The 22,920-nt window shown below is 36.1% G+C and overlaps 1 protein-coding gene across 1 annotated transcript in view; it reads right to left on the bottom strand.

The window, feature by feature from the left end:
* Nucleotides 1-22,920, bottom strand: part of CCDC170 (coiled-coil domain containing 170) — a 117,154-nt gene that overhangs the window by 26,637 nt on the left and 67,597 nt on the right. The window contains 3 exon segments of the mRNA XM_044674854.1: nucleotides 3,278-3,520; nucleotides 12,029-12,202; nucleotides 16,020-16,220. Of these exon segments, the coding sequence (XP_044530789.1) occupies nucleotides 3,278-3,520; nucleotides 12,029-12,202; nucleotides 16,020-16,220 (618 nt within the window).

Here is a 22,920-nt window from a genome sequence, read left to right as displayed (position 1 = left end):
TATTTTAATTTGCATCTCTCTAATTAATAGTAATTTGAAATGTTTCCATATGACTAAAGATTGCTTTAATTCTTCATCCAAGAATTGCCTGTTCATGGCTTTTGACCATTTCTCAACTGGTCAATGCTTTGTATTCTTATAAATTTGGCTCCATTTTCTATGCATTTGAGAAATGAAGCCTTTGTCAGAGACACTTGCCATGAAAAACATGCTCTCAGTTTGTTGTTTCCCTTCTAATCTTGGTTGCATTGATTTTATTTATTCAAAACTTTTTACTTTATATGTAGGTGGAGTTACCTATTTTACATCTTGTAATGTTCTCTCTGTCTTACTTGGACATATTTTTTCCTTATCAATAGATCTCAGGGATTAACTTTTCTGAGTTCTTCTAACTTATTTATGGCATACTCCTTTATTTCTAGATCAACTACCCATTTTGACTTTACCTTGGTATGTGGCATGAGATATGTTGTGAGGAAGATTAATAAATTAGTATTTAGGAGACTTAACAGGCAGGGCTGAAGGATTCTAAATGGAATGGGGAAGCAGGAAGTGTTGCTGCTCTCTCTGAGATGGACTCCATGATGGCTGGGGACAAGTTGTAACTGACCCGCTGGGAGACCTCAGAGGAAGTGGAGTTTGTACCCTGATTTCCTGATATCCAGAAGGAGGAAAGTCATTTGCCTGTGGGAGGTTAGGTTGAGACTATAAAACCTAACCTGAGTTGCTGGTCAGCTCAGGTTGGTTTAGCTCCCTGACTTACCCAGCTGAAGGAGTACTGGCTGAAAACCTGGGAAAGTTGTACCATCACCAGATTTTGACGGGACTCAGCAGTGAGGATCCCACTTTCCTTCCTGATCTCCATTGTGCCCTTCCCTGCTATAGTTTCTAGCTTAGTGTAGATAAGTCCATTCTCTATCCTTGAGGATTGCCCATAGACTGGTAGAATAGAAACCACTTTTCCCTTCTTTAGACTATAGTTTTCTTTAATTAAACCTGTGTTTATAAACCCTCTTGTCATTCACTTGCTGGTTTCACAGACTCCCTGGCTAGGTGGATTAGTGTGGTAGTTAAGGCCCAACAGTCACTCCTGTCAACTGCCATTTTCCCAAACTGCCAAACCCAATTTCCCTAACTTGTTTGGTCCTAGTTTATTGTCCATTCCTGTCTCCTACTCACCCTTATGAACACAGATAAAAATATAAGTTAACTCCCAGTTTTTACCTTAAGAGGTATTAGTCTATTCTTATTTTCTGCCAAATTGTTTTCCACTTTTTCCAGAAATTTTTGTCAGATTGAAGTGAGTTCTTCTACCAAAAGTTTAGATCTTTGGGTTTGTCAAACACTCAGCTACTATGGTTGTTTACCACTGTATGTTAAGTGCCTAATCTATTCCATTGATTCACTATTATGTCTCAGCCAGTACCAGACTGTTTTGATGGTTTCTATTTTATAATACAGTTTGAGATCCAATACACCTAAGCCACTTTCCTTCATATTTTTTCATTAATTCCCTTAATATTCTTGACCTTTTGTTCGTACAGATGCATTATTATTATTTCTTCTAGCTCTATGAAATAATTTTTGTGTAGTTTGGTATGACATTGAATAGGTCAATTAATTTAGGTAGAAATGTAATTTTTATGATATTTACTCAACCTATTGATGAGTAATTAATTTTTTTCTTATTGTTTAGGTCTGATTTTATTTATGTGATATGATTTTTATAGTCATGATCATATACTTCCTGGATTTGTCTTAGAAATTAGACTCTAGGTATTTTATACTGTCTATAATTATTTTTTTTAAACCCTTGTACTTCGGTGTATTGTCTCATAGGTGGAAGATTGGTAAGGGTGGACAATGGGGGTCAAGTGACTTGCCCAGGGTCACACAGCTGGGAAGTGGCTGAGGCCGGATTTGAACCTAGGACTTCCCGTCTCTAGGCCTGACTCTCACTCCACTGAGCTACCCAGCTGCCCCCTGTCTATAATTATTTTAAATGGGATTTCTCTCTCTATTTCTTGCTGTTAGACTTTGTTGGTAGTATAGAAAAATGCTGATGATTTCTGTAGGTTTATTTTATATTGTGCTACTTTCCTAAAGTTATTAATTGTTTCTATTGGGTTTTTTGATTGATTCTCTGAGATTCTCTAAGTATATCATCATATTATCTGCAAAGAATGATTGCTTTTTTCCCTCATAACCTATTCTAATTCTTTCAATTTCTTCTTCTCTTAATTTCTATTAATAATACCTATACTTTTGATGGCAATTTTGATGATTCTTTGAATGAACCCCTACCAAAACACCTGTTAAAGACAATGCTATCCAACCAAGACACTTTTCCTTCAAAAGAGCTTCCCAACCAATCACAATTATAATCTTCATGTCTTCCACTTTCCTTGTTGTGCTTAATCTTTCTGGGATCTCAGGAACTATTTTGTTTTTGTTTGTTTGTTGGGGTGGTTGTAGAGTGTTCACTTAATTAGATTTATTCTGGTTTTGTAGCCAAAGATCTTTTCTTTTTTTAATTTGAAACAACTTTTAGGTTCATAGATATTCTAGATTCTCAGGGTTCCTGAAAACTGATAATAAGGATATGTTGTATATTATAGAGAAATAATACTTTCAGGACATCTCCAGCCATGCTAACTGCATTTTCTCTGACTTGCCTTCACTGATGTGTCCAATCAAATGTGTTTTTTCTATCCTTACCACCACTTTGTTTTTACTGAAGTGTGTATTGCCTATCAGTATTTTCAGGGAGAGACATAGTAGATATTGCAGATAAAGAACTCGCCTCTTACCCAGGAAGACCTGAGCAGACATAACCTGGCCGTGTGAACCTGGGCACAACTCCTTCATCTCTCAGTACCTTAGATAATTCTCAAACCATAAATCATACTGGCAGAATGGTCAGAATGCTGGTTTAGGAGGTAAGAAGAACTGAATTTAAATCCTCAGACTCTTACTAGATGGATGATCCTGAATCAGTCACTTAATATCTGTCTCAGTATTCTCATCTACAAAATGGGGATAATAACAACTACCTTCAAGAGTTGTAAGGATCAGATATGATATTTGTGAAATGCTTTAAAACCTTAAAGGATTACATAAATGATAACTATAATGATATGATGAGCATTATCCTCTTTGATACTTAGTATCCTCGTGTGGGATTTTTGAGGGGAGGATTTTAGGGGATCATTTGGGCAGATACACTTTTACTGTGGCTAGCAAACTATCAACAAAGAGACACAAGCTTGGCACTTGCCTTGAGCTCATTGGTATCTGAGAGTTTGGCTTTGAGCTCGGTGTTCGATTCCCGGGCCACTCTTAGCTCCTTTTGCAATCTCTCCACCATCTTCTGCAGTTTCCTGATGGTAAGGTTGGCCTCGTCCTTCTCCACAGCCAAGGCTGTGCGAACCTGCCTCTCCTCTTCCAACTGGATTACTTTTTGCCGTAGAAGGTTCATGTGCAGCTCTCTGCTCTCCAGCCTTTCTTTCTGAGCCTTTAGCTGGTTTAAGGACAGAAAATTTTCTTTATAACTGAACACTCAGGAAATATAAGTGAATTACTGCTATCACATTGATCTTTATATTTCAATAAGACTCATTTGTACCCACCAAAAAGGTTATTGGGCTTCTTTTCCCTGATTGCATTTTTTATTCATTTTTTCCAGGAATTAATTTCATGTGCTATGAAGCCCTAGACAAAAGAACCACAGAAAATGTGCAGAGGAGGCAGGCTTTCAACTCTGATTCTTCCTAGCATTAGGTGCATCATAATAAAAATGTGAAATTGCATTTAAGACCACAAAAATGGATTCATCAAGGTTGGACTATAACAAGACACAGAAAGACTAAATCCTCCACAAACCCAATGGCAGCCAAGTCTCCACTGATTAATCTCAATCACAAAGTATTGGGTTTAGTTGGCTACAAAAAATTATAGTTATTATGCTTTCAAATTACTTTTTTTAATCATATTTTTCTTACTTGAAATGCCAGGGAAATTATTCTAAGAAGTCTTGGGTTTCATTTAATCAAAGAATCAATCCTAAGAGTTGAAAAGAACCTGAGGAGTCATTTAATCCCACACCCACCAGGTAGGTGAATCCCTTTACAAAGCCTGATCATCCCCCCCTCCTTGAAAAATGACAGAAGGTTCAGTCGTTTACCTTTAGAGGAGGCAACCTAGTCCATTTCCAAGCAGCTCTAAATATTGGGAAATTTTTCATTTTGAGTTAAAATCTGGCTCCCTCTAACTTCTGCTTAGCCTAGCTTTGCTCTGTGTGGAGTCAGAAAGATAACTATATGTAAAGCCCTCTCCCACAAAGCAAACCTTCAAATGTTTGATGAAGTTATCGAGCTCCCTCTAAATCCTTTCTTCTTTAAGATAAACATCCAGGATGATGTAATGGAAATAATAGTAAGTTGAGAGTCAGAAGACTCTCAATAAAATCACAGTTCAGGTCCATATCTATATCACCTGGGAAAAGAGTGAAACTCAGCCAACATGGCCCTAGAGGCAATAGGTGGGAAAAGCAGAGACATACTTGGCTTGCTATAAGGAAAAACTCGAGAATTAGAACTCTGCATGAGAAGGAGGCCTTTATACCAAAGCTGGCTGATCACTTAATTTTGTAAACTGAAAAAGGGATGCTTATTCAGTTATAGAACGGACTAGATGGCCACTAATATTCTTTTATTTTTTTAATCCTTACCGTAAAATCTTACATTCTTAGAATCTATGCTAAATTAATACTAAATATCAGTTCCAAGGCAGAAGATTAGAAAGAACTGGGCAATTGGGATTAAGTGACTTTCCCAGGATCATACAACAAGGAAGTGTTGGAGGTCATATTTGAATCCACAACCTGCCATCTCCAGGCCTGGCTTTTGATCCACTGAGCCACCTTCATTGCTTCCGTTTTAACACTAAGATTCTATGATACTATCATTGCCTAAGAAGGAAAGTTATTAGAACAAGGGAAGATTGGGGAAGACTTCATAAGGGAAGTAAAAAATTGATTTGGACTTCGAAGGATCAAAAGGGATTCAACTGGTTTAAGAATGATGGGAGGAGGGTAGCTAGGTGGCTCAGTGGATTGAGAGCCAGGCCTAGAGATGTTAGGTCATGGGTTCAAATTTGACCTCAGATACTTTTAGCCACGTGATCCTGGGCAAGTCACTTAACTCCCCATCGTCTAGTCCTTACCATTCTTCTGCCTTGGAATCAATATACAGTATTGATTCTAAGAGGGGAGGGTGATACCAGATTGCTAAGGGCACTGAACAAATATGCAAGACACCCCAAACTTAAACTATGGTCAATAGAAAGCCACTGAAGATTGTTCACTGAAGTGACCAGGATAAGATCTGTGATCTATACATAAAGACAAGCAATGGGAGTAGTTAATGAGGAAACTCAGTAAAAAGCTATTGCAAAAATCCAAGTGGATAGGGGGTAAAAAAAGATCCACACAAAGATTTTAGTCATGTAAATAAAAGGAGAATAATTCTAGATATGTTTTGTGAAGGAATCAATGAGGTCTCATGATTGATTAGATATAGGAAGTGAGAGATAAGGAAGAAGCAAAAAAAATTACAATTTTGAAGCAAGTGCCTCCATTTTGGATATGTTGAATTTAATATAGCAATGGGGTAGATAGGTAAAGATGTCCGGGAGGAGTTAATTTGGTGATGCAGTGGGTGGCTAGGTGGCTCAGCGGTTAGAATGCCAGAACTGGAGTTAGGAAGACCTAAATTCAAATTTGGCCTCAGATAGCTTGCTAGCTGTATGACCCGGGGTGAGTCATTTAACCCTGCTTGACTCAGTTTTCTCATCTGTAAAATGAGCTGGAAAAGAAAATGGCAAACCACCCCAGCATCTTTGCCAACAAATTCCCAAATGGAATAATGAAGAGCTGGACACAACTAAAAAATGACTAAACAACAACAATAGAATTTAAAGGCCTGAAATCTTAAAAAAAAAAAAAGTCAAAATTAAGTGTGAATTTGAGTGTCATCTGTATAGAGGTGATAGTTGAAATATTAAAAGTAAGTAAGTTTGGGGACAACTAGGGATTCTTTGAGTTTGATAAATGGGTTAACAAAAAAAAAACTCAAAGATTTTTCTCCTTTAGAATCAATAAACAGATACTTAATATACCTCCTCACCTATCTGGCTCTACAACTTGTTTTGTTCTGTCCTTTCCAGTTGAAGATCATTCTTCCTTGACAGAGAAGGAAGCAAAATAGCACTGGGTTAGTTCCCCTTACCGTTCTTCTGCCTTGGCACCAATACACAGGATTGATTCTAAGATGGAAGGTAAGGATTTTTTTTTTAAAAAAAAGTAAATAAGCTTTCCAAGAGAAACCAACCAATCAACAAGTATTTATTACTTGTCTACTATGTGCTCGGCATTGTACTTGATGCTGGGAATAAAAGAACAAAGAATGAAGAGAGCCAAGGGCAGAATCCTGGGGAACAATTAACTTATGGTTTAGAAAAGAGGATGAAGAATCAATGAAGAAGACTGATTAGGAGTGGTAGGAGACGGGAGAGAAGAACCAAGAGATGGTAGTTCATGTAAAACCAAGAGAAGACAATGTAACAATGAGGAAGCATTTATTAAAGTATCTATCATGCACCAAGGATTGTACTAGGTGATGAGAATATTTAACCAGAAATTAAATAGTCCTTGCTTTCAAGGAGCTGATAGCCTATCGGGGAGACAAATATGTATATACATCTTTGAATGTATATACATTGTGCATGTAGAGATATATATACATGTATTTTATGCACATGTATAGATACATAAATATTATGACTATTATATATTATATAATACATATATTATATGCATGTGATACATGTATGTGCATATATACATACACACACAACACATTTTAAATAATGTAAGAAGGTGGACTGTAAGATGGTAATTGGACTTGTAAATGAGGTTGGTTGAACCCAAGTCTGTTGATGATGAATCCTCCCTGGCACAGAGAGCAAGATGTCTGCTCTCTGTCCTGAGACTCTGGCTTTCAAACAGTAACAGGTTTATTATAGATGATCATCTAGATTAGGTAAGGATTGAGGGTTAGGAGGTTCCCTATCACTAATAAGGTTCCACCTTTCCCAAACCACTGATCTTGCAAAACGTCGCTTCGATCCCCAACAGAGTTGAGGCTACACTGACTCCCTCTCTGCCTCAAATCCCACAGCCTTGTCTAGCTACCCTAGGCTAAGCCCATATAAATATAGCCTTTTTGGTGAAAGCCAGAGATAGCTGTTGAATCAGGAGCTGGTGCCAGGAGTGACCTGGTCACCCAGGTGTTGGCAAAGCCCACCAAGGTAACTCAGAAGTCCAGGTCACTGGCAATGATGGTTTCTCTTGAGAAGTCACTAGATGTCAATGTCTGGGATCAGAGAGGGATAAGAGGAACCAAAGTAGATGATTTGGGTAGGTTTCCCACGGGATCAGGAGAAAGCTTAGTTCAGGGGCTGTTTACTTCTCCACAATCCCCTACTCTCCCTCCAGTTGACCGTTAACCCCCTCAGAATCCTTCCCCAAAATTCTGAGATCCCCTTCCTGGTTTCTTGCATTCCATCAAACTTGCGCCTCTCTACTCTGGTCCTTTACCTTTTTCCCAAATTCCTCCCTATCAATAAATACAAAATACTATTAAGGAAGAGACACTAGTAACCAGAAGACCTCGATTAGGAGGCGATGCTTGAGTTAAAAAGGAAATGAGGGTTTCTTTGCAGCATCGTGTATTCCAGGGATACAGTCAGGTCGTGGAAATGCAGAGGGATGGAAGATCGAGTGTTATATATCAAAAACAGCAAAATCAGTTTGACTGGCCCATTGAAGGTGTGAATGGGAAGTCTAAACATCCTGGAAATGTAGACTAGAGCCTGATTACAAAGGATCAATAGTATGTGTTTCATCCTGAGCAAGGAAAGGAAAGAGTCAGACCTGGGCTTTGAGAAGTCACTTTGGCAGCTGCATGAAGAGGGGAGAGAAAAGGCAGGGAGCCTTGCCAATAGCTCAGGGCAAGAGATGAAGAGGGTCATAATTAGGGTACTGTCCCTGTGAGAAGAAAGAAAGGGACATATGCGAGAGATATCATGGAGGTAAAATCAACAGGACTGGTATTTATTGGATATATAGCTAATGATAGTTTATTTATTTATATAGTGCTTATCATGTGCTGAGCACTTTACAATTATTATCTCATTTGATCCTCACAATAGCCCTGGAAATTAGATGCTATAATTATCTCCATTTCACAGATGAGAAAGCTGAAGCAGAGGTTAAATGACTTGCCTAAGGTCACATAGCTACCCAAAATCTGAAGCCAAAATTGAACTCAAGTCTTCCTGACCTGAAGCTCTATCCACTATTTCCCTTAGCTATGAAGAGTCAAGGATAACTCTGAAGCTATGAATTTGATTAATGCTGGTGCCTACAACAGGAATGGGGAAGTTTGGAAGATGGGTAGGTTTGAGGTAAAAAATGATGACTCTCAGTCATCACTATTTCCTTTCCTAAAAGCTTACGATTCATTTAATTAATAATTTATATCAGAATTTTGCTATGATCAACATAAAGCTCACTAGTCTGTGGTTTTGCACCATGTATCTTTTCCTTTCAAAAAATACTAATTTCTACTGTCTTGTCTTCTGGGATCTCTCCCATTTCCAATGATTCCTCAAAAATAGGGATTCTTTGAGTTTGATAAATGAGTTAACAATAAAACCTCAAAGGTTTTTCTCCTTTAGAGTCAATAAACAGATACTTAATACCTCCTCACCTATCTTTGACTCTACAACTTGTTTTGTTCTGTCCTTTCTGGTTGAAGATCATTCTCCCTTGACAGAGAAGGAAGCAAAATAGCACTGGGTTAGTTCCTCTTTCTATAATGTTGATCCCACCCAAGGGTCCTTTCTTCTTCCTCTTCTTAATCTAAAAATACCTTTAAAAGTCCTTTTTGTTTTCCCTAGCATTTTTTTCACCATCCTCAGCTCATTCTGACCTTTATCTTTCTTGACACTACACTTAAAGGTTTATGAGAACACTGCATATAAAGCTAGAAGGGGTTTCCAAAGGTATTTAACTGGTTGGCTTACAACATCTATTAGACTATGCTCTCTATCTCCCCCACAAAAAAAGTTATTAGAAACTATTCATCATTTCCAATTAAAATGAATGAAATTTGAATTTAATGAATTAATGATATTTTGGCTACTTCTAAGGAAAGTATAATCATTAAGAAGAAAGAGCCTTTCCAGGTCCCCGTGAATATTATTGCTTTCTTTTTGAGATTATCTCCAATTGACCCAGAAAATAATTTATATGTATATAGATAATTTTTTTTCCTGGTTTTCCCCTATTGTTTGCATGTCATGTTCCCCAAAATGGAAGTTCCTTAAGAATGGGGACTGTTTTGTTTTTCTTTATATCCCCAGCATACAGTAAATGCCAAGCAATGAATGTATATGGACTTATTTTAAAAAATATATTCCATTTTTAGTTTTCAAACTAGTATTATTATATAGTATATTATATAGCACATATAATATAGCATATAGTATATCATAGAGCATAGAATTATGCTAAAAGTATATGTGACGTTATATAATATATAATAACAGAGAAAGTATATTCAACTCAATTCCATTCTATTTGATATCAATGTACAGGAGACATTGACATTCTAAGTTATCATAGAGTTATTCCAGTTGGAAATAGCCAAATTTCATAATTCTATACCTCCTGCATTTGTTTAAAAAATAGTTGAAGGCATGAAAACTTCACCAAAATGTGAGTTCTAACTGTTTTCCTTACTTCTTCTAAGTACATCATAAAGACTAATACACTTTACTTTAAAGTTACTAAATTAATATACTTTACAATGAAGAGAAAATCATTGTAATTTAGGATCTATGCCAGGAACTTTCCTCATAGGGGAAACTTAGTCTTAGCAAGAGTTGTTTAATATTTTACTAGATTGTAAAAAGGAATAATTATCATTAGGACTATTAATATTTCACTAACTAAACCTGCATGTATGACTTTTTTCATTTAGTATTCTGTTCTATAGCAAATCTAAATAGCAATGCAAGTACCCTGTGTCCTTAAAATATGGGAATAATGAAACCTGAAATATCACATGGATTGTCATAAGGATCAAATGAGTTAATGTAAGTAATATGCCTTATAAATCTTAAAGTACTCTTAAGTTATTATTATATTATTATTATTATCATTGTCATTATGGTTAATGGTCCTCATCTCCTTGATTGGGATCTAAGTAAAAAGGAATGAGTGTAAAGCATAGAGAAAGATTGAATATCTGGGTAGAACCTGGGAAGAAAATGTAATTCAATGTTCCCTTCTTGTTAGCAGTGAATTGTTATATAAAATATCCCTAAAGTTACAATGATAATGGGATAGAAGAGATGATACTACATAGTTTTCTGGTAAACCCGTTCTGGTAAACTCATTTCCCTTTTTCTTTCCAAAAAATAGCTACTATGTTTTCCTCCCTTTCTTCTTTTCATGCCTGAATGAGAGGACAGATTCTCTTCATTTTGTACTCACATAATGACCATCCTTCTAAGTTTGAGATGAGAAATTATATTTTAGAATCATTCTCAACTAAAACTAGCAATCCCACTCAATTCCTACTCTAATGTTTCATCCTGGTAAGGAAGCTACCCGACTTCTCAAAGGGAAAACAAGTTCTGGCAGACTCTACCAAGCTGAAAAGATTTCCAGCAAAAGCCTCTTAGTAGACTGTGTCTGCCATCCATGGATGAGCATCACTAATTGGGGAAAGGCTCATCAGCAGCATATTAGGCAGCAGGTGATAAATTTTCTTTTTCCATAGCTACTTATGTAGATCATGTGATAACTATTCCCCGCTTCACTTCACCTAGTGACTCCTACCCACTTCTAAGTTTCATGTGAGAACAAAGGAGGGTGCCAAAAGGCATATACAAAGCATTACTAAGGATTATAAAGCCCTGAGTAAGACTGCAAGTTCAGGATAGCACTTAGGAAACCCTTGGGAACACAGGTGTTGTTTTTATAACCGTTGCTGATAAAAGGCAAGGGTTTCAGAAGAGAAAGGCACATCTGAGAAATAGTATCTGGTTGAGAAGATGGTATCTGAGAAAGAGGTTTGGATTTCTGACCATAAAGTATATTTTAAACAAACCATAAAGTATAAAAGACTGGTTTTACACCGAAGTGTAAAGCTATATTTGATTGAATGAATAAAGAATATGTATTACATGCCAGGCACTGTGCTAAGCATTTTGGATAAAATTGCAAAAGTGAGGCATTCCCTATTCTAGAAGTCTACATTCTAATGGGGAAAACAAAACATTTAAGGGAATGGTGGTCAAGGAATAGAGTTTCAACCTGGAAAGTCACAGGGATGGTAAATAGAATTATAATTACTTTTCCCAGAAACAATGGTAGTATTAATATGGTTACTGTTCCCAAAAGAAGAAATGGTAGAAGAATAAGAGAGGCCTATCAACATGGGTGGTAGAAGGGGAAATGGTAAGATATCAGGTGTGGATGAGTAAATAAATGGATGGATGGAAAGATGGATGGATGAATGGATGAACGGGATAAAAACATTACATGAAGCCAGCTAGATATAGGAGATTAGGTAACTTTGCACTCATCCACTACATACAAATTTTTGTCGCTCCTTGGGCTGGAGAAAAGGCAAATAAAGCCATATTCAAGCTTCAAGAGCCAGAATGCACCACTTTTACATAAATGTGAAGGATTTCCAGTCAATCAATGAAGATTTATTTACACAGATTTTATTTACACAGATGACACAATAGATACCTGAAAACAGCAAAGAAATATTTTTAGACAACCTAGCAATAATTACTGACAAATGTGGAGTTAGTGTTTTTTCTTACAACATCTGAGATTCCTCAGTAATTTACTTTTCAACAAGACTGAGACAAGCCACCTTCTTACCTTTCTCTGTAAACTATGGGCCATGGTCTTGTTTTCAATAACTGCATTGCTCTCAAGACGGACCAGCTGCTCTGCACGAGCTAAAACTGCATCCAGACGCATGTCAAAGCCAAGTTCAGCAGTCATTTGGTCTAGCTTCATCTTCTCTGAAAGCTGATCCACAAATTTAAGATACTAAACCCAAAACAAAAAAGAAATGATATAGAAAACAATAGTTAACAGGTGACTTTGACGAGCTTTTCTCTTTTTCTCAAGCAAGTACCATTGGCTACTTTTCAATGCTTGGACTAAGTAGAATACTTCAAAATTAATTTTTTCAATATAGGGAACCAATAGGAAAAAAATAATAAATATATATGTTTTAGTTTTAAAACCTGAGACAGCTAGAGCAAATATATATTTTTTCAGTTATTCTTTTAGTGATAATCAGAGTGGACCAGCCACATAATGAGGATGGAAAGCAACAAATGAGAAGTCTGGAGTGCACCACATATATATGTGTTATGTCAGAGACAGAGACAGAAAGGAAAGAGAAAGAAGACATAGACTGAGATGACTGGGATAGTTAGCAGACAGAAGGACAGAATTGGAGGCAAGAAAAAGTTCTAGAATTCAAGTCCTGCCATTAGCAGTGTGATCACGAACAACTTATTTAGCCTTTCATTGTCAAGCAATTCTAAACCCTAAGACTATGGGTTACAGATCAGTAGCCACTCTTCATCAACTGCATCAATAATTATGCCAATACATGGAAAGAACAACAAAACAATTGAAATCAAGTTGATGAAATTATCATGACTAAGTGAAGCCCCAAAGAAAGGATATGAGAAGCCTCCTCTTCTCTTTGCAGAAGTAGGACTAGGGTTATGAAACACTATGGGTAAATGTCAGACTTTTACAATGTGTTAGTTAATTTTGCTGAATTTGTTCTTATTTTTTCCTTTTATTCTTTGTTATAGGAAGGACTCTGAAAATGGTAGGAAGGAAGGATTCATTGGGAAATATGGGTGATGTTGAAAAAGATATCAATATTTTGATGACTATACATGTATAAAGTCTATCAAATTGCTTGCCATTTTAGAGGGGAGGAGGGAGGAAGGGAGAGAATTTTGAACTTAAAAAAATTTTAAATGTTAAAAATTGCTTTTATGTGTAATTGGAAAAAATTATTAAATAGAAAAGGATATCAATAAAATATTGTTTTAAAAATTAATAATAAGCAGCATTGAATAAGAGAAGGAGAAATAGATCTGCTAATTAAAGAAAAAAGAAACTGAAGCCCTAAGACTTGAGTGACTTGCCCAAAGCCCCAAATATAAGCAGCAGAGCTGGCAACTGAACTCTAGCACTAAAATTCCAAAAACAACATTATTTCTACTATACCATACTGTTTCATTATATGGTCAACATTTTTTTAAATAGTTCAGTGACAGTATCTCTATTCAGATATGCAATCTATATGCAATCTGGGGACCTCCTAAACACCCAGAGAAAGTAAACTGCTTTCTCCAATGCTAGGGAATAAAGCACCATTCTAGAAAATGTCAACCATTTACCATTGGGGAGGAAAAGAAAATTTAATTTAAAATTTAATTTAAAATGCTTATTTGGCTATTAGAGATAGGAGAAGCATTCAAATAAATATGTTCAACACTAAAATAATGTACAACTTTTCTTCATATTTTCATATGCAATTCAATACTCATTAGAGCATAGGCTTCATAGGAAGCATAGAATCACAGATTTAGAACCAGGAGGGAATTTAGAAGTTATATAGTCCAACTTCCTCATTTTATTGATGAGGAAACAGAGAACCAGTAACTGAATCTGGATTTGAATTCAAGTTTAGTCATTCCATTTCACTGGTCCTTCTACTGTATATTATTAAAGAATACATATAATTTCTGAGAACCACTGTGATATAATATTGACTAAATTTTTTTTACTTACTCTTTAGTTACAATGCACAATCTAAAAAGTTAAAATCATCCAACTGAAACTCATGCCTTTGAACCCTTTTTTTTTACTTTATCTTGTTAATAATAAATAGTATAAATCTAAAACCAAGAGATAATATTATAAGTAATGGGGATAATCAAGTGAAATTTCCAATAAGATCAAGGGTATAAAGTATGTCCATTGTTACTACTACTATTTAATATAGTGCTATAAATTCAATTATATATGTATATATAACTTGATATATATATACACATGTGTATATATATACTTTTTATTGCTACATATGAAAACTACCAAAAATTAAAGGAATAATCATAGAAAAAAGCAAAAAAAATTTTTATTTTCTGCAAATGGTAGTTATACTTAGAAAACCATAAAGGGTCAACTAAAAAAAAACTAACTAAAATAGCTTATAACTTTAGCAAAGTTGAAGGATAAATCTACCTAAGTCAATTTATTCTGTTAATGTCTGAGCCCATTTCTCTCCTACAATTTCAGGATGACATATACAACATATCTCCTCAGATGTTGTTCAGTTGTCTTCAGTCACACCTCATTCTTCATGACTCCATTCAGGTTTTTCTTGGCAAAGATACTGAAGCGGTTTACAGCTCATTTTACAGAGAAGGAAACTGAGACAAATAGGGTCAAGTGAATTGTCCATGGTCACATAGCTAGTATCTAAAGCCAGATTTAAACTCAGGAAGATGAGTCTTCTTGACTCCATCCTGCCACTCTTTCCATTGTGCCAACTAGCTGCCCATCTCCTCAGATGTTGAATGGAAATACTCTATAGTAGCTAAATACATGCCATTCTGAGAGTATTCTTCAAGTATATGATTAAAACCATAGCATGATACTATTTTGTTTGAGTCTGAAGGGAAAAGAGATGAAAAAGAGGAGGAAGAAAAGAGAATAAGATTTTGCTAGGACAGCCTTAGAGTGGTTATAGAGAAATGAAAGAAAACTATAAAATGGGTTGCTATCTTGATTCTGCCAGCCTCAGTAATGTCTATTTTGCTGTCAGATATCCAGAGAGAATGAATATGATAAAGTGATTCTGTATCTAGTAGCTGTCTGAGTAACTTTACTGATTGTGCAGAAACTCAGAAATCATTCTATGCACTAATTGTTCAATGTTTAATAATGCAAGCTTCAAATGTGGGAAATGTCAAGATGAGAAATCTGCTTTCCATTTCTGTCCCTTCCAAAACATCAGTAAGGACAACCTGGTATGGTCAAAAGAGTTGGAACCAACTGGGGCTGAATTCAAATCTCAATTTTGCAATTTATAATCTAAGTGACCTTGGGCAAACCACTTCCCAAAATAGCCTCTCAATTTCTCTATTTGTAAAATGATGGGATTAAATGATGGGATTAGCTCAACTCCAAAACTATGGTCAAATCTGAAAGACCTGTGGAATCTTGAAAAGTAACAGATAAAGCTGTCAGGAGCAGAGTTTCTTCTCTTAGGTACAAAAGGGAACATAATTCTATACACCTACTCCCTCCTTCCTACACTACACTACACTACACACACACACACACACACACACACACACATTCACATTTCCATTGTCTAGCTGAATCTTCTCATCCCCTAGCCCAGCAATCTGAAAGAAAATCCAGCAGCATTATTTCCTTTTCATAACAAATCCACTTTATAATAATTTGCTTGACCATTTGCAAAATAGCCACTTGGAGGGAATTTTCATATTTCTACAGGATTCGTTTCAAGTTAGTCCTTTGTGTCTGGGAGCAATTTTTTTCTCACTCCGTTTTTCATTAGAAGTTTATTAGAAGTTTTATTAAAGAAGTTTTTATTAGAAGTTATTATCCAAGGAGTCTCAGAAACCCAGAACTGACCCCCACTCTTCTCCCACAATGCCACTTGCTACTTGAGATTTTTCAGGCAAACTAGGATTTAGGACTCAATCTCTAAGTACAGTAGAAGTTGGATACTTTTTTCAAACAGGCTTTTATCTTATGACAGAAATTTCCATTAAGTGAAATACCCCTAAGTTATTACTTTTTGTTTCTCAAGGCTCAAACTGTCTAGCAGAACATCTCCAGACACCAATTCCCCCTCTAGGTGTGTCAATTGACCCTGAAGATTTTCGAAATGCTTTTCTGCTTTCTGGGCCCTTTGCAGAGCTTTCTGGTGAAGTCCTGTCTCATTCTCCAATTGTTCAGTCAGTTTAGCTATTTGAGCTTCAAGCTGGGAAACCATCTGGAAAGAAACAGAACAGAGCTGAGCTTCATTTGAAATGCAAGAAAGTGTTTTTAAAAAAATAACTGAGTGCTCAACAGCTCCAGCAAAACTATTTATATTATCACCTTGCAGATTCAAATCACTTGATTTCTTCAGATGAAAAAAAATGCCATACGAAATCTAAAATAAAACACTAATCATATTTACTTGTGGTGCAAAGACAAACTCTATTTTTACTATCTAACAAAATCGATTTATGTTATCTAATAAAACTTGACATTCTGCCTGAGATGCTGAGTTGGTTAAGTGACTTGACCAATGTCACACAATCAGTAATTGAATCAAACCAACATAGTAGCTTCAACCAATTATACCTTCAACTAAGGGAAGCTGAAGCTGATGCATCACTTGACTTTGGGATTTCTGAGCCATAGCAGCTAAAACAGATCAACTGGGTGTCTATACTATTCTGGCACCAACATGGCAAGTGTTGTTGGTATGGAGAAAACCGTGGGTTCTCAAAGAATCATAAGATAAAACTCTGTGAGATCTTAAGGAACAAGAAAGAATGTGATATGGTGGAAAGCGCACTGACTCTGGAGTCAGAGGATCTGAATTCAAATCCTTCCCTTGATTTTTTACTACGTTAGACTTCGTACACGTTAATAAATCTCTCTGAGCCTATGTTTCCTCACCTAGAAAAGTGAGAGGCTCGAACTGTATGGCCTCCAATGACTCTTCCAGTCTTTGAATTGTGATCCAATATGGTATAACCCCTTTGTTTTATAAATAAGGAAACAGAGGCATAGGGAATTAAATGACTTCACCAAGGTCACAGAATTTACACTCCGGTCCTCTAACTTCACAGGCTATACCAGGAGAGCTCAAGCTCTGACAGGTCCTATCGTTTTTCTTCCCCACTAAAGGAAAAATATCAAATACAGGTCATCCTAGTTTATCAACTGAGAGAAGCTTATCACCAGACAACTGGCTGAAAGAGAAGAAATAAGCATTTATGAAATGCCTATTATGTGCTAAGTGCTTTACAAATATTTCATTGGATCCTCAAAACAACACTGGAAGGTTGGTGCTCTTATTATCCTCAGTTACAGTTGAGGACACTAAAGCAGACAGAGGTTAAGTGCTTTGCCCAGAGTCTCAAAGCTTGGACCTCTGGTCTTCCTGAGTCCAGACCCAGCATCCTATCCCCTGAGCCACCAACTAGCTCTAGGTGATGACCTATTTTTGCTACAGCAACTCAGTTCACTATTGACCAAGGTGGGGGAGGGTTACCATCCTCCATCAGTGGAGGGTGTCTACAGAAAGGTGAAATCAGGTGCCCCTAAAGTGTTGGAGCATTTGCAGATGTCCTTCACGTAAATGCAGTGAAGCTCAATGCAGAAGATCCTGCTTCACTTGTTTTTGTCTGAAAGAGCAATGGACAAAGCCAGGTTCACCTCCAAGCCACAATGAGGCTTCTAAGTAGGGCTTCGTGGAAGATCATAACCTAAGACAAATCCACTTGTGCTCATCCTCCTTCTCTTTCTGACCCTCCAGCCCCGCCCCAAAAAAAATTCACACTTTAATGTTCAGGGTTCCGAATACCCAAGTGAACACACCAAGGGCAGGAAATAGAAGTTCTACAGTAGAATACTGAGAAAAGGAGATGAGATTATCTCCCACTCTGTGAGCCCTGCCTCCTGAGGTTTACAAAAAGGAAATCAGATTCTAAGGGCAACTTAATGGTCTCTTTGTGGTCTTGTTAAAGAGTTTCATTAGAGATAATTAGAGGTTTCCTCAAAGATAAAAGATGTACTTCCTCTCTTATTCATGTATGTTAATCAAAAGCTTCTTGGGCCTCCTAGAATTTCTAGCAAGAACATCAGCTCTCCTAGCAATAATTCTTAAACAATTTTTATTTGATTTAAAGCTTACTAATTTCGCTCACTTTAAAAGTAGAGCATCATTTGATGTTTATCTTTTTCTCTATATGCTTTGTCTGCTCAGACGCAGAAAGCTCTCCAAGGAACTATATCTTATGCTACCCTGTATCTCTGCACAGTGCCTTAAATTGCACTATAGATTTATACAGGCATTCAGTGAATATTCATTGAATAAATGCAAAATTCCCATCCTTATTTTGCACATTAGAAACAGAATAGTTCATTTTTCTCCTCCACACTGATTTTTTTAAAAACCCTTACCTTCCATCTTGGAGCCAATACTGTGTAGAAGGCAGAAGAGCAGTAAAGGCTAGGCAATGGGGGTTAAGTGACTTGCCCAGGGTCATACAACTAGGAAGTGTTTGAGGCCAGATTTGAACCTAGGACCTCACATCTCTGGGCCTGTCTCTCAATCCACTGAGCTACCCAGCTGCCCCACCTCCTTATTGATTTGATTCGAAGATAGGTCTGGAAAAGGAATCCACCACTCCTCTGGGGACCATACTATTATATAAACAATGTGCAAATGTTAAATATTAAGGAAATAAAATGTAAGGAATAAAATAGTAAATGCCAAGAGGCTTTTCCAGTGTGCCCTCAGTAATTTCACATGGCATAGCAAAGCAAGCTAATGTTGAAGCCAATAAGACCTGAGTCCGAGTCTTACCTCTGACACATACTTGTTCTGTGACCCTGGGCCTATCATTTAACATCTCAGTGCTCTAGGTATATTTGAGTTGTAAAGATGCCATTACCAATTAATTGGTAAAAGGCTTTCCTATTGGGGGAATTCTATAGAATAGTAGTATCAAACTCGAGTAGAAATAGGGCCACCAAACTATGAATAAGCATCCTTGTCAGCCTCCTATTTATTAACTTGGAAAACCATATGTTAACATTTTCTGTGTGCTATCATATTTTTACTTATTTATTTATTTACTTTTTAAAAATGTTTTTAAATTACTTATTTACTTATATAAATATTTCCCAATCACATTGCAGTCTGGTTCGGGCTACCCTCAAGGAGTGTGCAGCCCGTGGACCACATGTTTGACATTTGCTATGAACAATGAAATCATGGGTCTGGGCCCTATCCCTATCTCTAAATAGTTTCCCGTGTGATTGCTGGTTAGCCAGGCTATTGCAGGCTGGAGATTATTTCTTTAGGAACTGAAAAGAAGACTGAAGAACTAGTATTGTCGCAAGCTTGAACTGGACAGAGAAAGTTGTTAAATTTTCAGCGTCAGCATTTATACCTCCGAAATTGGCAAACACTATAAATGAAGGCTTGACTTATTGTTTTGCTGATTGTCAAGAATAAAAAGTGATGGGGCAGTTAGGTAGCACAATGGATAGAGAACCAGTCCCGGAGTTGGGAAAACATGAATTCAAATCTGGTCTCAGATACTTCCTAGCTGTGTGACCCTGGGCAAGCCACTTAACTTTCAATTGCCTAACCTTTGCTGAACTTCTGTCTTAGAACTGATATTAAAATAGAAGGTAACAGTTTAAAAAAATAAAATAAAAAATGATAAAAATGCTGTTAATACAGATAAAGATGAAACTTAAATATGTGTCACGTATGCATTTTGGTTGCTAAATACTTATCAGCATTTACCTATTATTACTATGAAATAACTACCAAATCTATATCTCTAGCCCTGACCTCTATCCCACATGATAGACTTATAGTTGATCCTTGTTACTCACCAATTCCATATTTGTAAATTGGCCTACTCACTAGAATTCATTGGTAACCCCAAAATTAACACTCAAGGCACTGTTGTAATCATTCAGGGACATGAACAGAGGGGCAAAAATATTTGACGACACTTATGTTCCCAGCTGAGGTTGAGCAAGTGACGCTTTTAACTATTTTCATTGTTACAAGTGAGGGGGTCAAAGGAGGGATGCGCAGAGATATGTTGGGAAATCACTATGGTGTAGAAATAAAAAGAATCAATAAAACTTTTTTTTAAAAAGAAGAAATGAGGGCTAGGATTCAGACCACACATTCAGCATTAGCTAGGAAAGAATAAAGTAACTTCAAGAAAACAATTCCATTAAAACACCAACAAGAACAGTTTTATAGATTTGTTTTTAACATCAGAGATGACAGAGAAATCATTATCTGTGGCTTCTCAATAGTATAAACCATTTTCAGCCTGGTTGATTGGCCATTTAAAAAACAACCAGAAGGGAAGGAAATATTTTCTCTAAACAATCTAGGCTCATTTCTGAAGATGCTGCATCTTAATGCCTTCTCTCTCATTGTATGAGAAGTCAGAATTTCATAAACACCTGCTACAGGTGTCCTGAACTTTCAAGGTTAAACAATATCTAGGGCTCAATTCAAATTCATGGTAATCTGGCAGTGACTATTATGAGAAAATAACCCTAAAAAAAAAGAAAAGAAAATTTGCTGTGAGCTGAAAGATAATGAATATGCAGAAATAATTTACAAGAAAAGTGTGTCTCTCCTATGTTCTACTAGGAATGCTAAAGGTAGGAGAGTAAAAGAGATGACTAGTGTGCTGCAAAGGAAATAAAAAGCAATGTTCTGCCAACTGAAGCACACCTAAGTTGACTTCACCAAGTCAAGTATGACTGCCTTTGGCCTTCAAAATGGTATTACTCAACTATTTACAGTATGTTTTGCCACATCGGCTGGAAGTTAGCACATTGCCTCTTCCACAAACAGATTTATCAAGTTGTAAAAAAAAGTACCAATTCTCCAAAAGTATATTTAAAACAATATGGGAGACCTATTTTCTTCCAATGTTGCCTGAGCATGAGTCACATAAGAGAACCTCGACTATATGCTTGATTTTGGTTTTAAAAAAGGAAAAAGAGCTATTGAAAAAGATTACTGGGTAGGAAAGTCAGACAAGGGCACAAAAAAAAAAGACTGAGTCATCCTCATTTTTATGGAGGTAGAGAGGGCGGAACTAGCTTAACCAATTTACATCATTTTGCTTTAGAAAATAAACAAATATATCATACTGACAATTTTATGTTGTTTCACATGCTGGAATTAAAACAGTCTGGGGCAAAGCATTTTAGAGGGGAAACAATAACATGGATGCAGCAACAAGCTATTGAAGGCCATCTACTACCACTTAAGGAAAAAAATTAAATCATTTTTTAGAATAAAGATACATTTTTAAAAGAAAGGCTATGTCATTAGCATAAGCCTTTCTTAGAATAACTTCTTTTATTTACTAAGCAATCATATTAAATTATTCCATGAGCAAATTACTAAAATGCATACAGAGGTAAGCTCAGTGATGATGTCACATTTTTTAAATGGAAAGCAAGTGACACTGGCCTCTTTGTTTGTCCTTGCATGACATACTCCATCTCTCTACTCCATACTTTTCCTTTGGCTGTTCACCATGCCTGAAATGCTCTCCCTCCTCATCCCTATCTCCTGATAAAGTCTACCCTGCTATCCCTGATTGGCCACTATTCCCCTATATACGTTGTCTCCTTCCATTAAAAGGTAAGATCCTTCAGGACAAGGACTATCTTCAATTTGTAGTTTTCTCCTCAGTGCTTAGCAGAGAGCTTGAGACATAGTAAATTCATAAAAGATACTTTCTCATTCATCATCCATTCACATGAGAGATACAGAGATTACTGGGCTTATACCTCACAAAAAATCAAAGACAAAGAGGAAAAACCTTTATGGTCAAAAATACTTATAACAGCACTTTTTTGCTTTAGAAAAGAACTGGAAACAAAGTTAATGAATATCCATTAGGGAATGGCTAGACATATTACATAGTATGTAAGTCATGGGATATTATTTTACTACTTTAAAATGATGATGAATGCAATAGATTCAGAGAAAATTGGGAATACTTGTATAAACTAATACAGAAAGAAGTGAAAAGAATCAAAAGAACAATTTATACAATTAAATACTGTAAAACCAAACAACTTTGAAAGATTTAAGATCTCTGATCAATGCAATGAACAATCAGAACTCCAGAAGACTAATGATAAAGTATTATTATAATTTCTTGTAAAGAAATAATAGATACAGAATGAAACTCACTTTTCATGCATGACCAATTGTGAATTTTTTCTGCATGATTTTATGTTCATTTATTATACAGGGTGGGTCTTTGGGTTGTTTTGGTGAGGGTAAAGGCTATAAGTGAGAAGGAGTAGAACCATAATGTCAAAAAAGGGGAGAAAGCATAAATTAAACATTTTTAAAATGCATAGAAAAGTTTAAAAAGAAGTATAGGAGACTCAAACAAGCAAAACAATGTGGATAGTATACTAAATTTAATATATACTTTTTTAAAAAGTGAGCTGTCTGTATTAAAATTTTGTGGTTTCATATATACTCCTCCTTCCTATTTATATGGAAATCTAATGTTTTAGGTTTGTCAAGTTTTTAAAAAATGCTTTTTAAAAAAAAAAGAGGCACAGAATATTCCATCAAGAAAGAAACAATGTCAGAAAGAGAGGGAGGGGAGAAGGAAGAGAGGAAGTAAAGAAGGAAGGAAACAAAGAAAGAGGATAAAATATGCTTCAATTTACTTTGAACCCATTTCTCTAGCTAGAAGTGGATAGTATGTTTCATTGTGAGTCCTTTAAAATTGTGGTGATTATTGTGTTGCTAAGTGTTACTAAATCTTTCAAAGTTGATTATTTTTATACTATTCCTATTATTGTATAAATTGTTTTGGTTCTATTCACTTCATTTTTCATCAATTCATATGTCTTCCCAGGTTTTTCTCAAATGATCCCCTTTATCATTT

Source organism: Gracilinanus agilis, chromosome 4, assembly GCF_016433145.1.
Source record: "Gracilinanus agilis isolate LMUSP501 chromosome 4, AgileGrace, whole genome shotgun sequence".
Taxonomy (NCBI): Eukaryota; Metazoa; Chordata; class Mammalia; order Didelphimorphia; family Didelphidae; genus Gracilinanus; species Gracilinanus agilis.
Note: the sequence above shows the minus strand (reverse complement) of the source record. Positions and strands in the feature narration are given on the sequence as shown.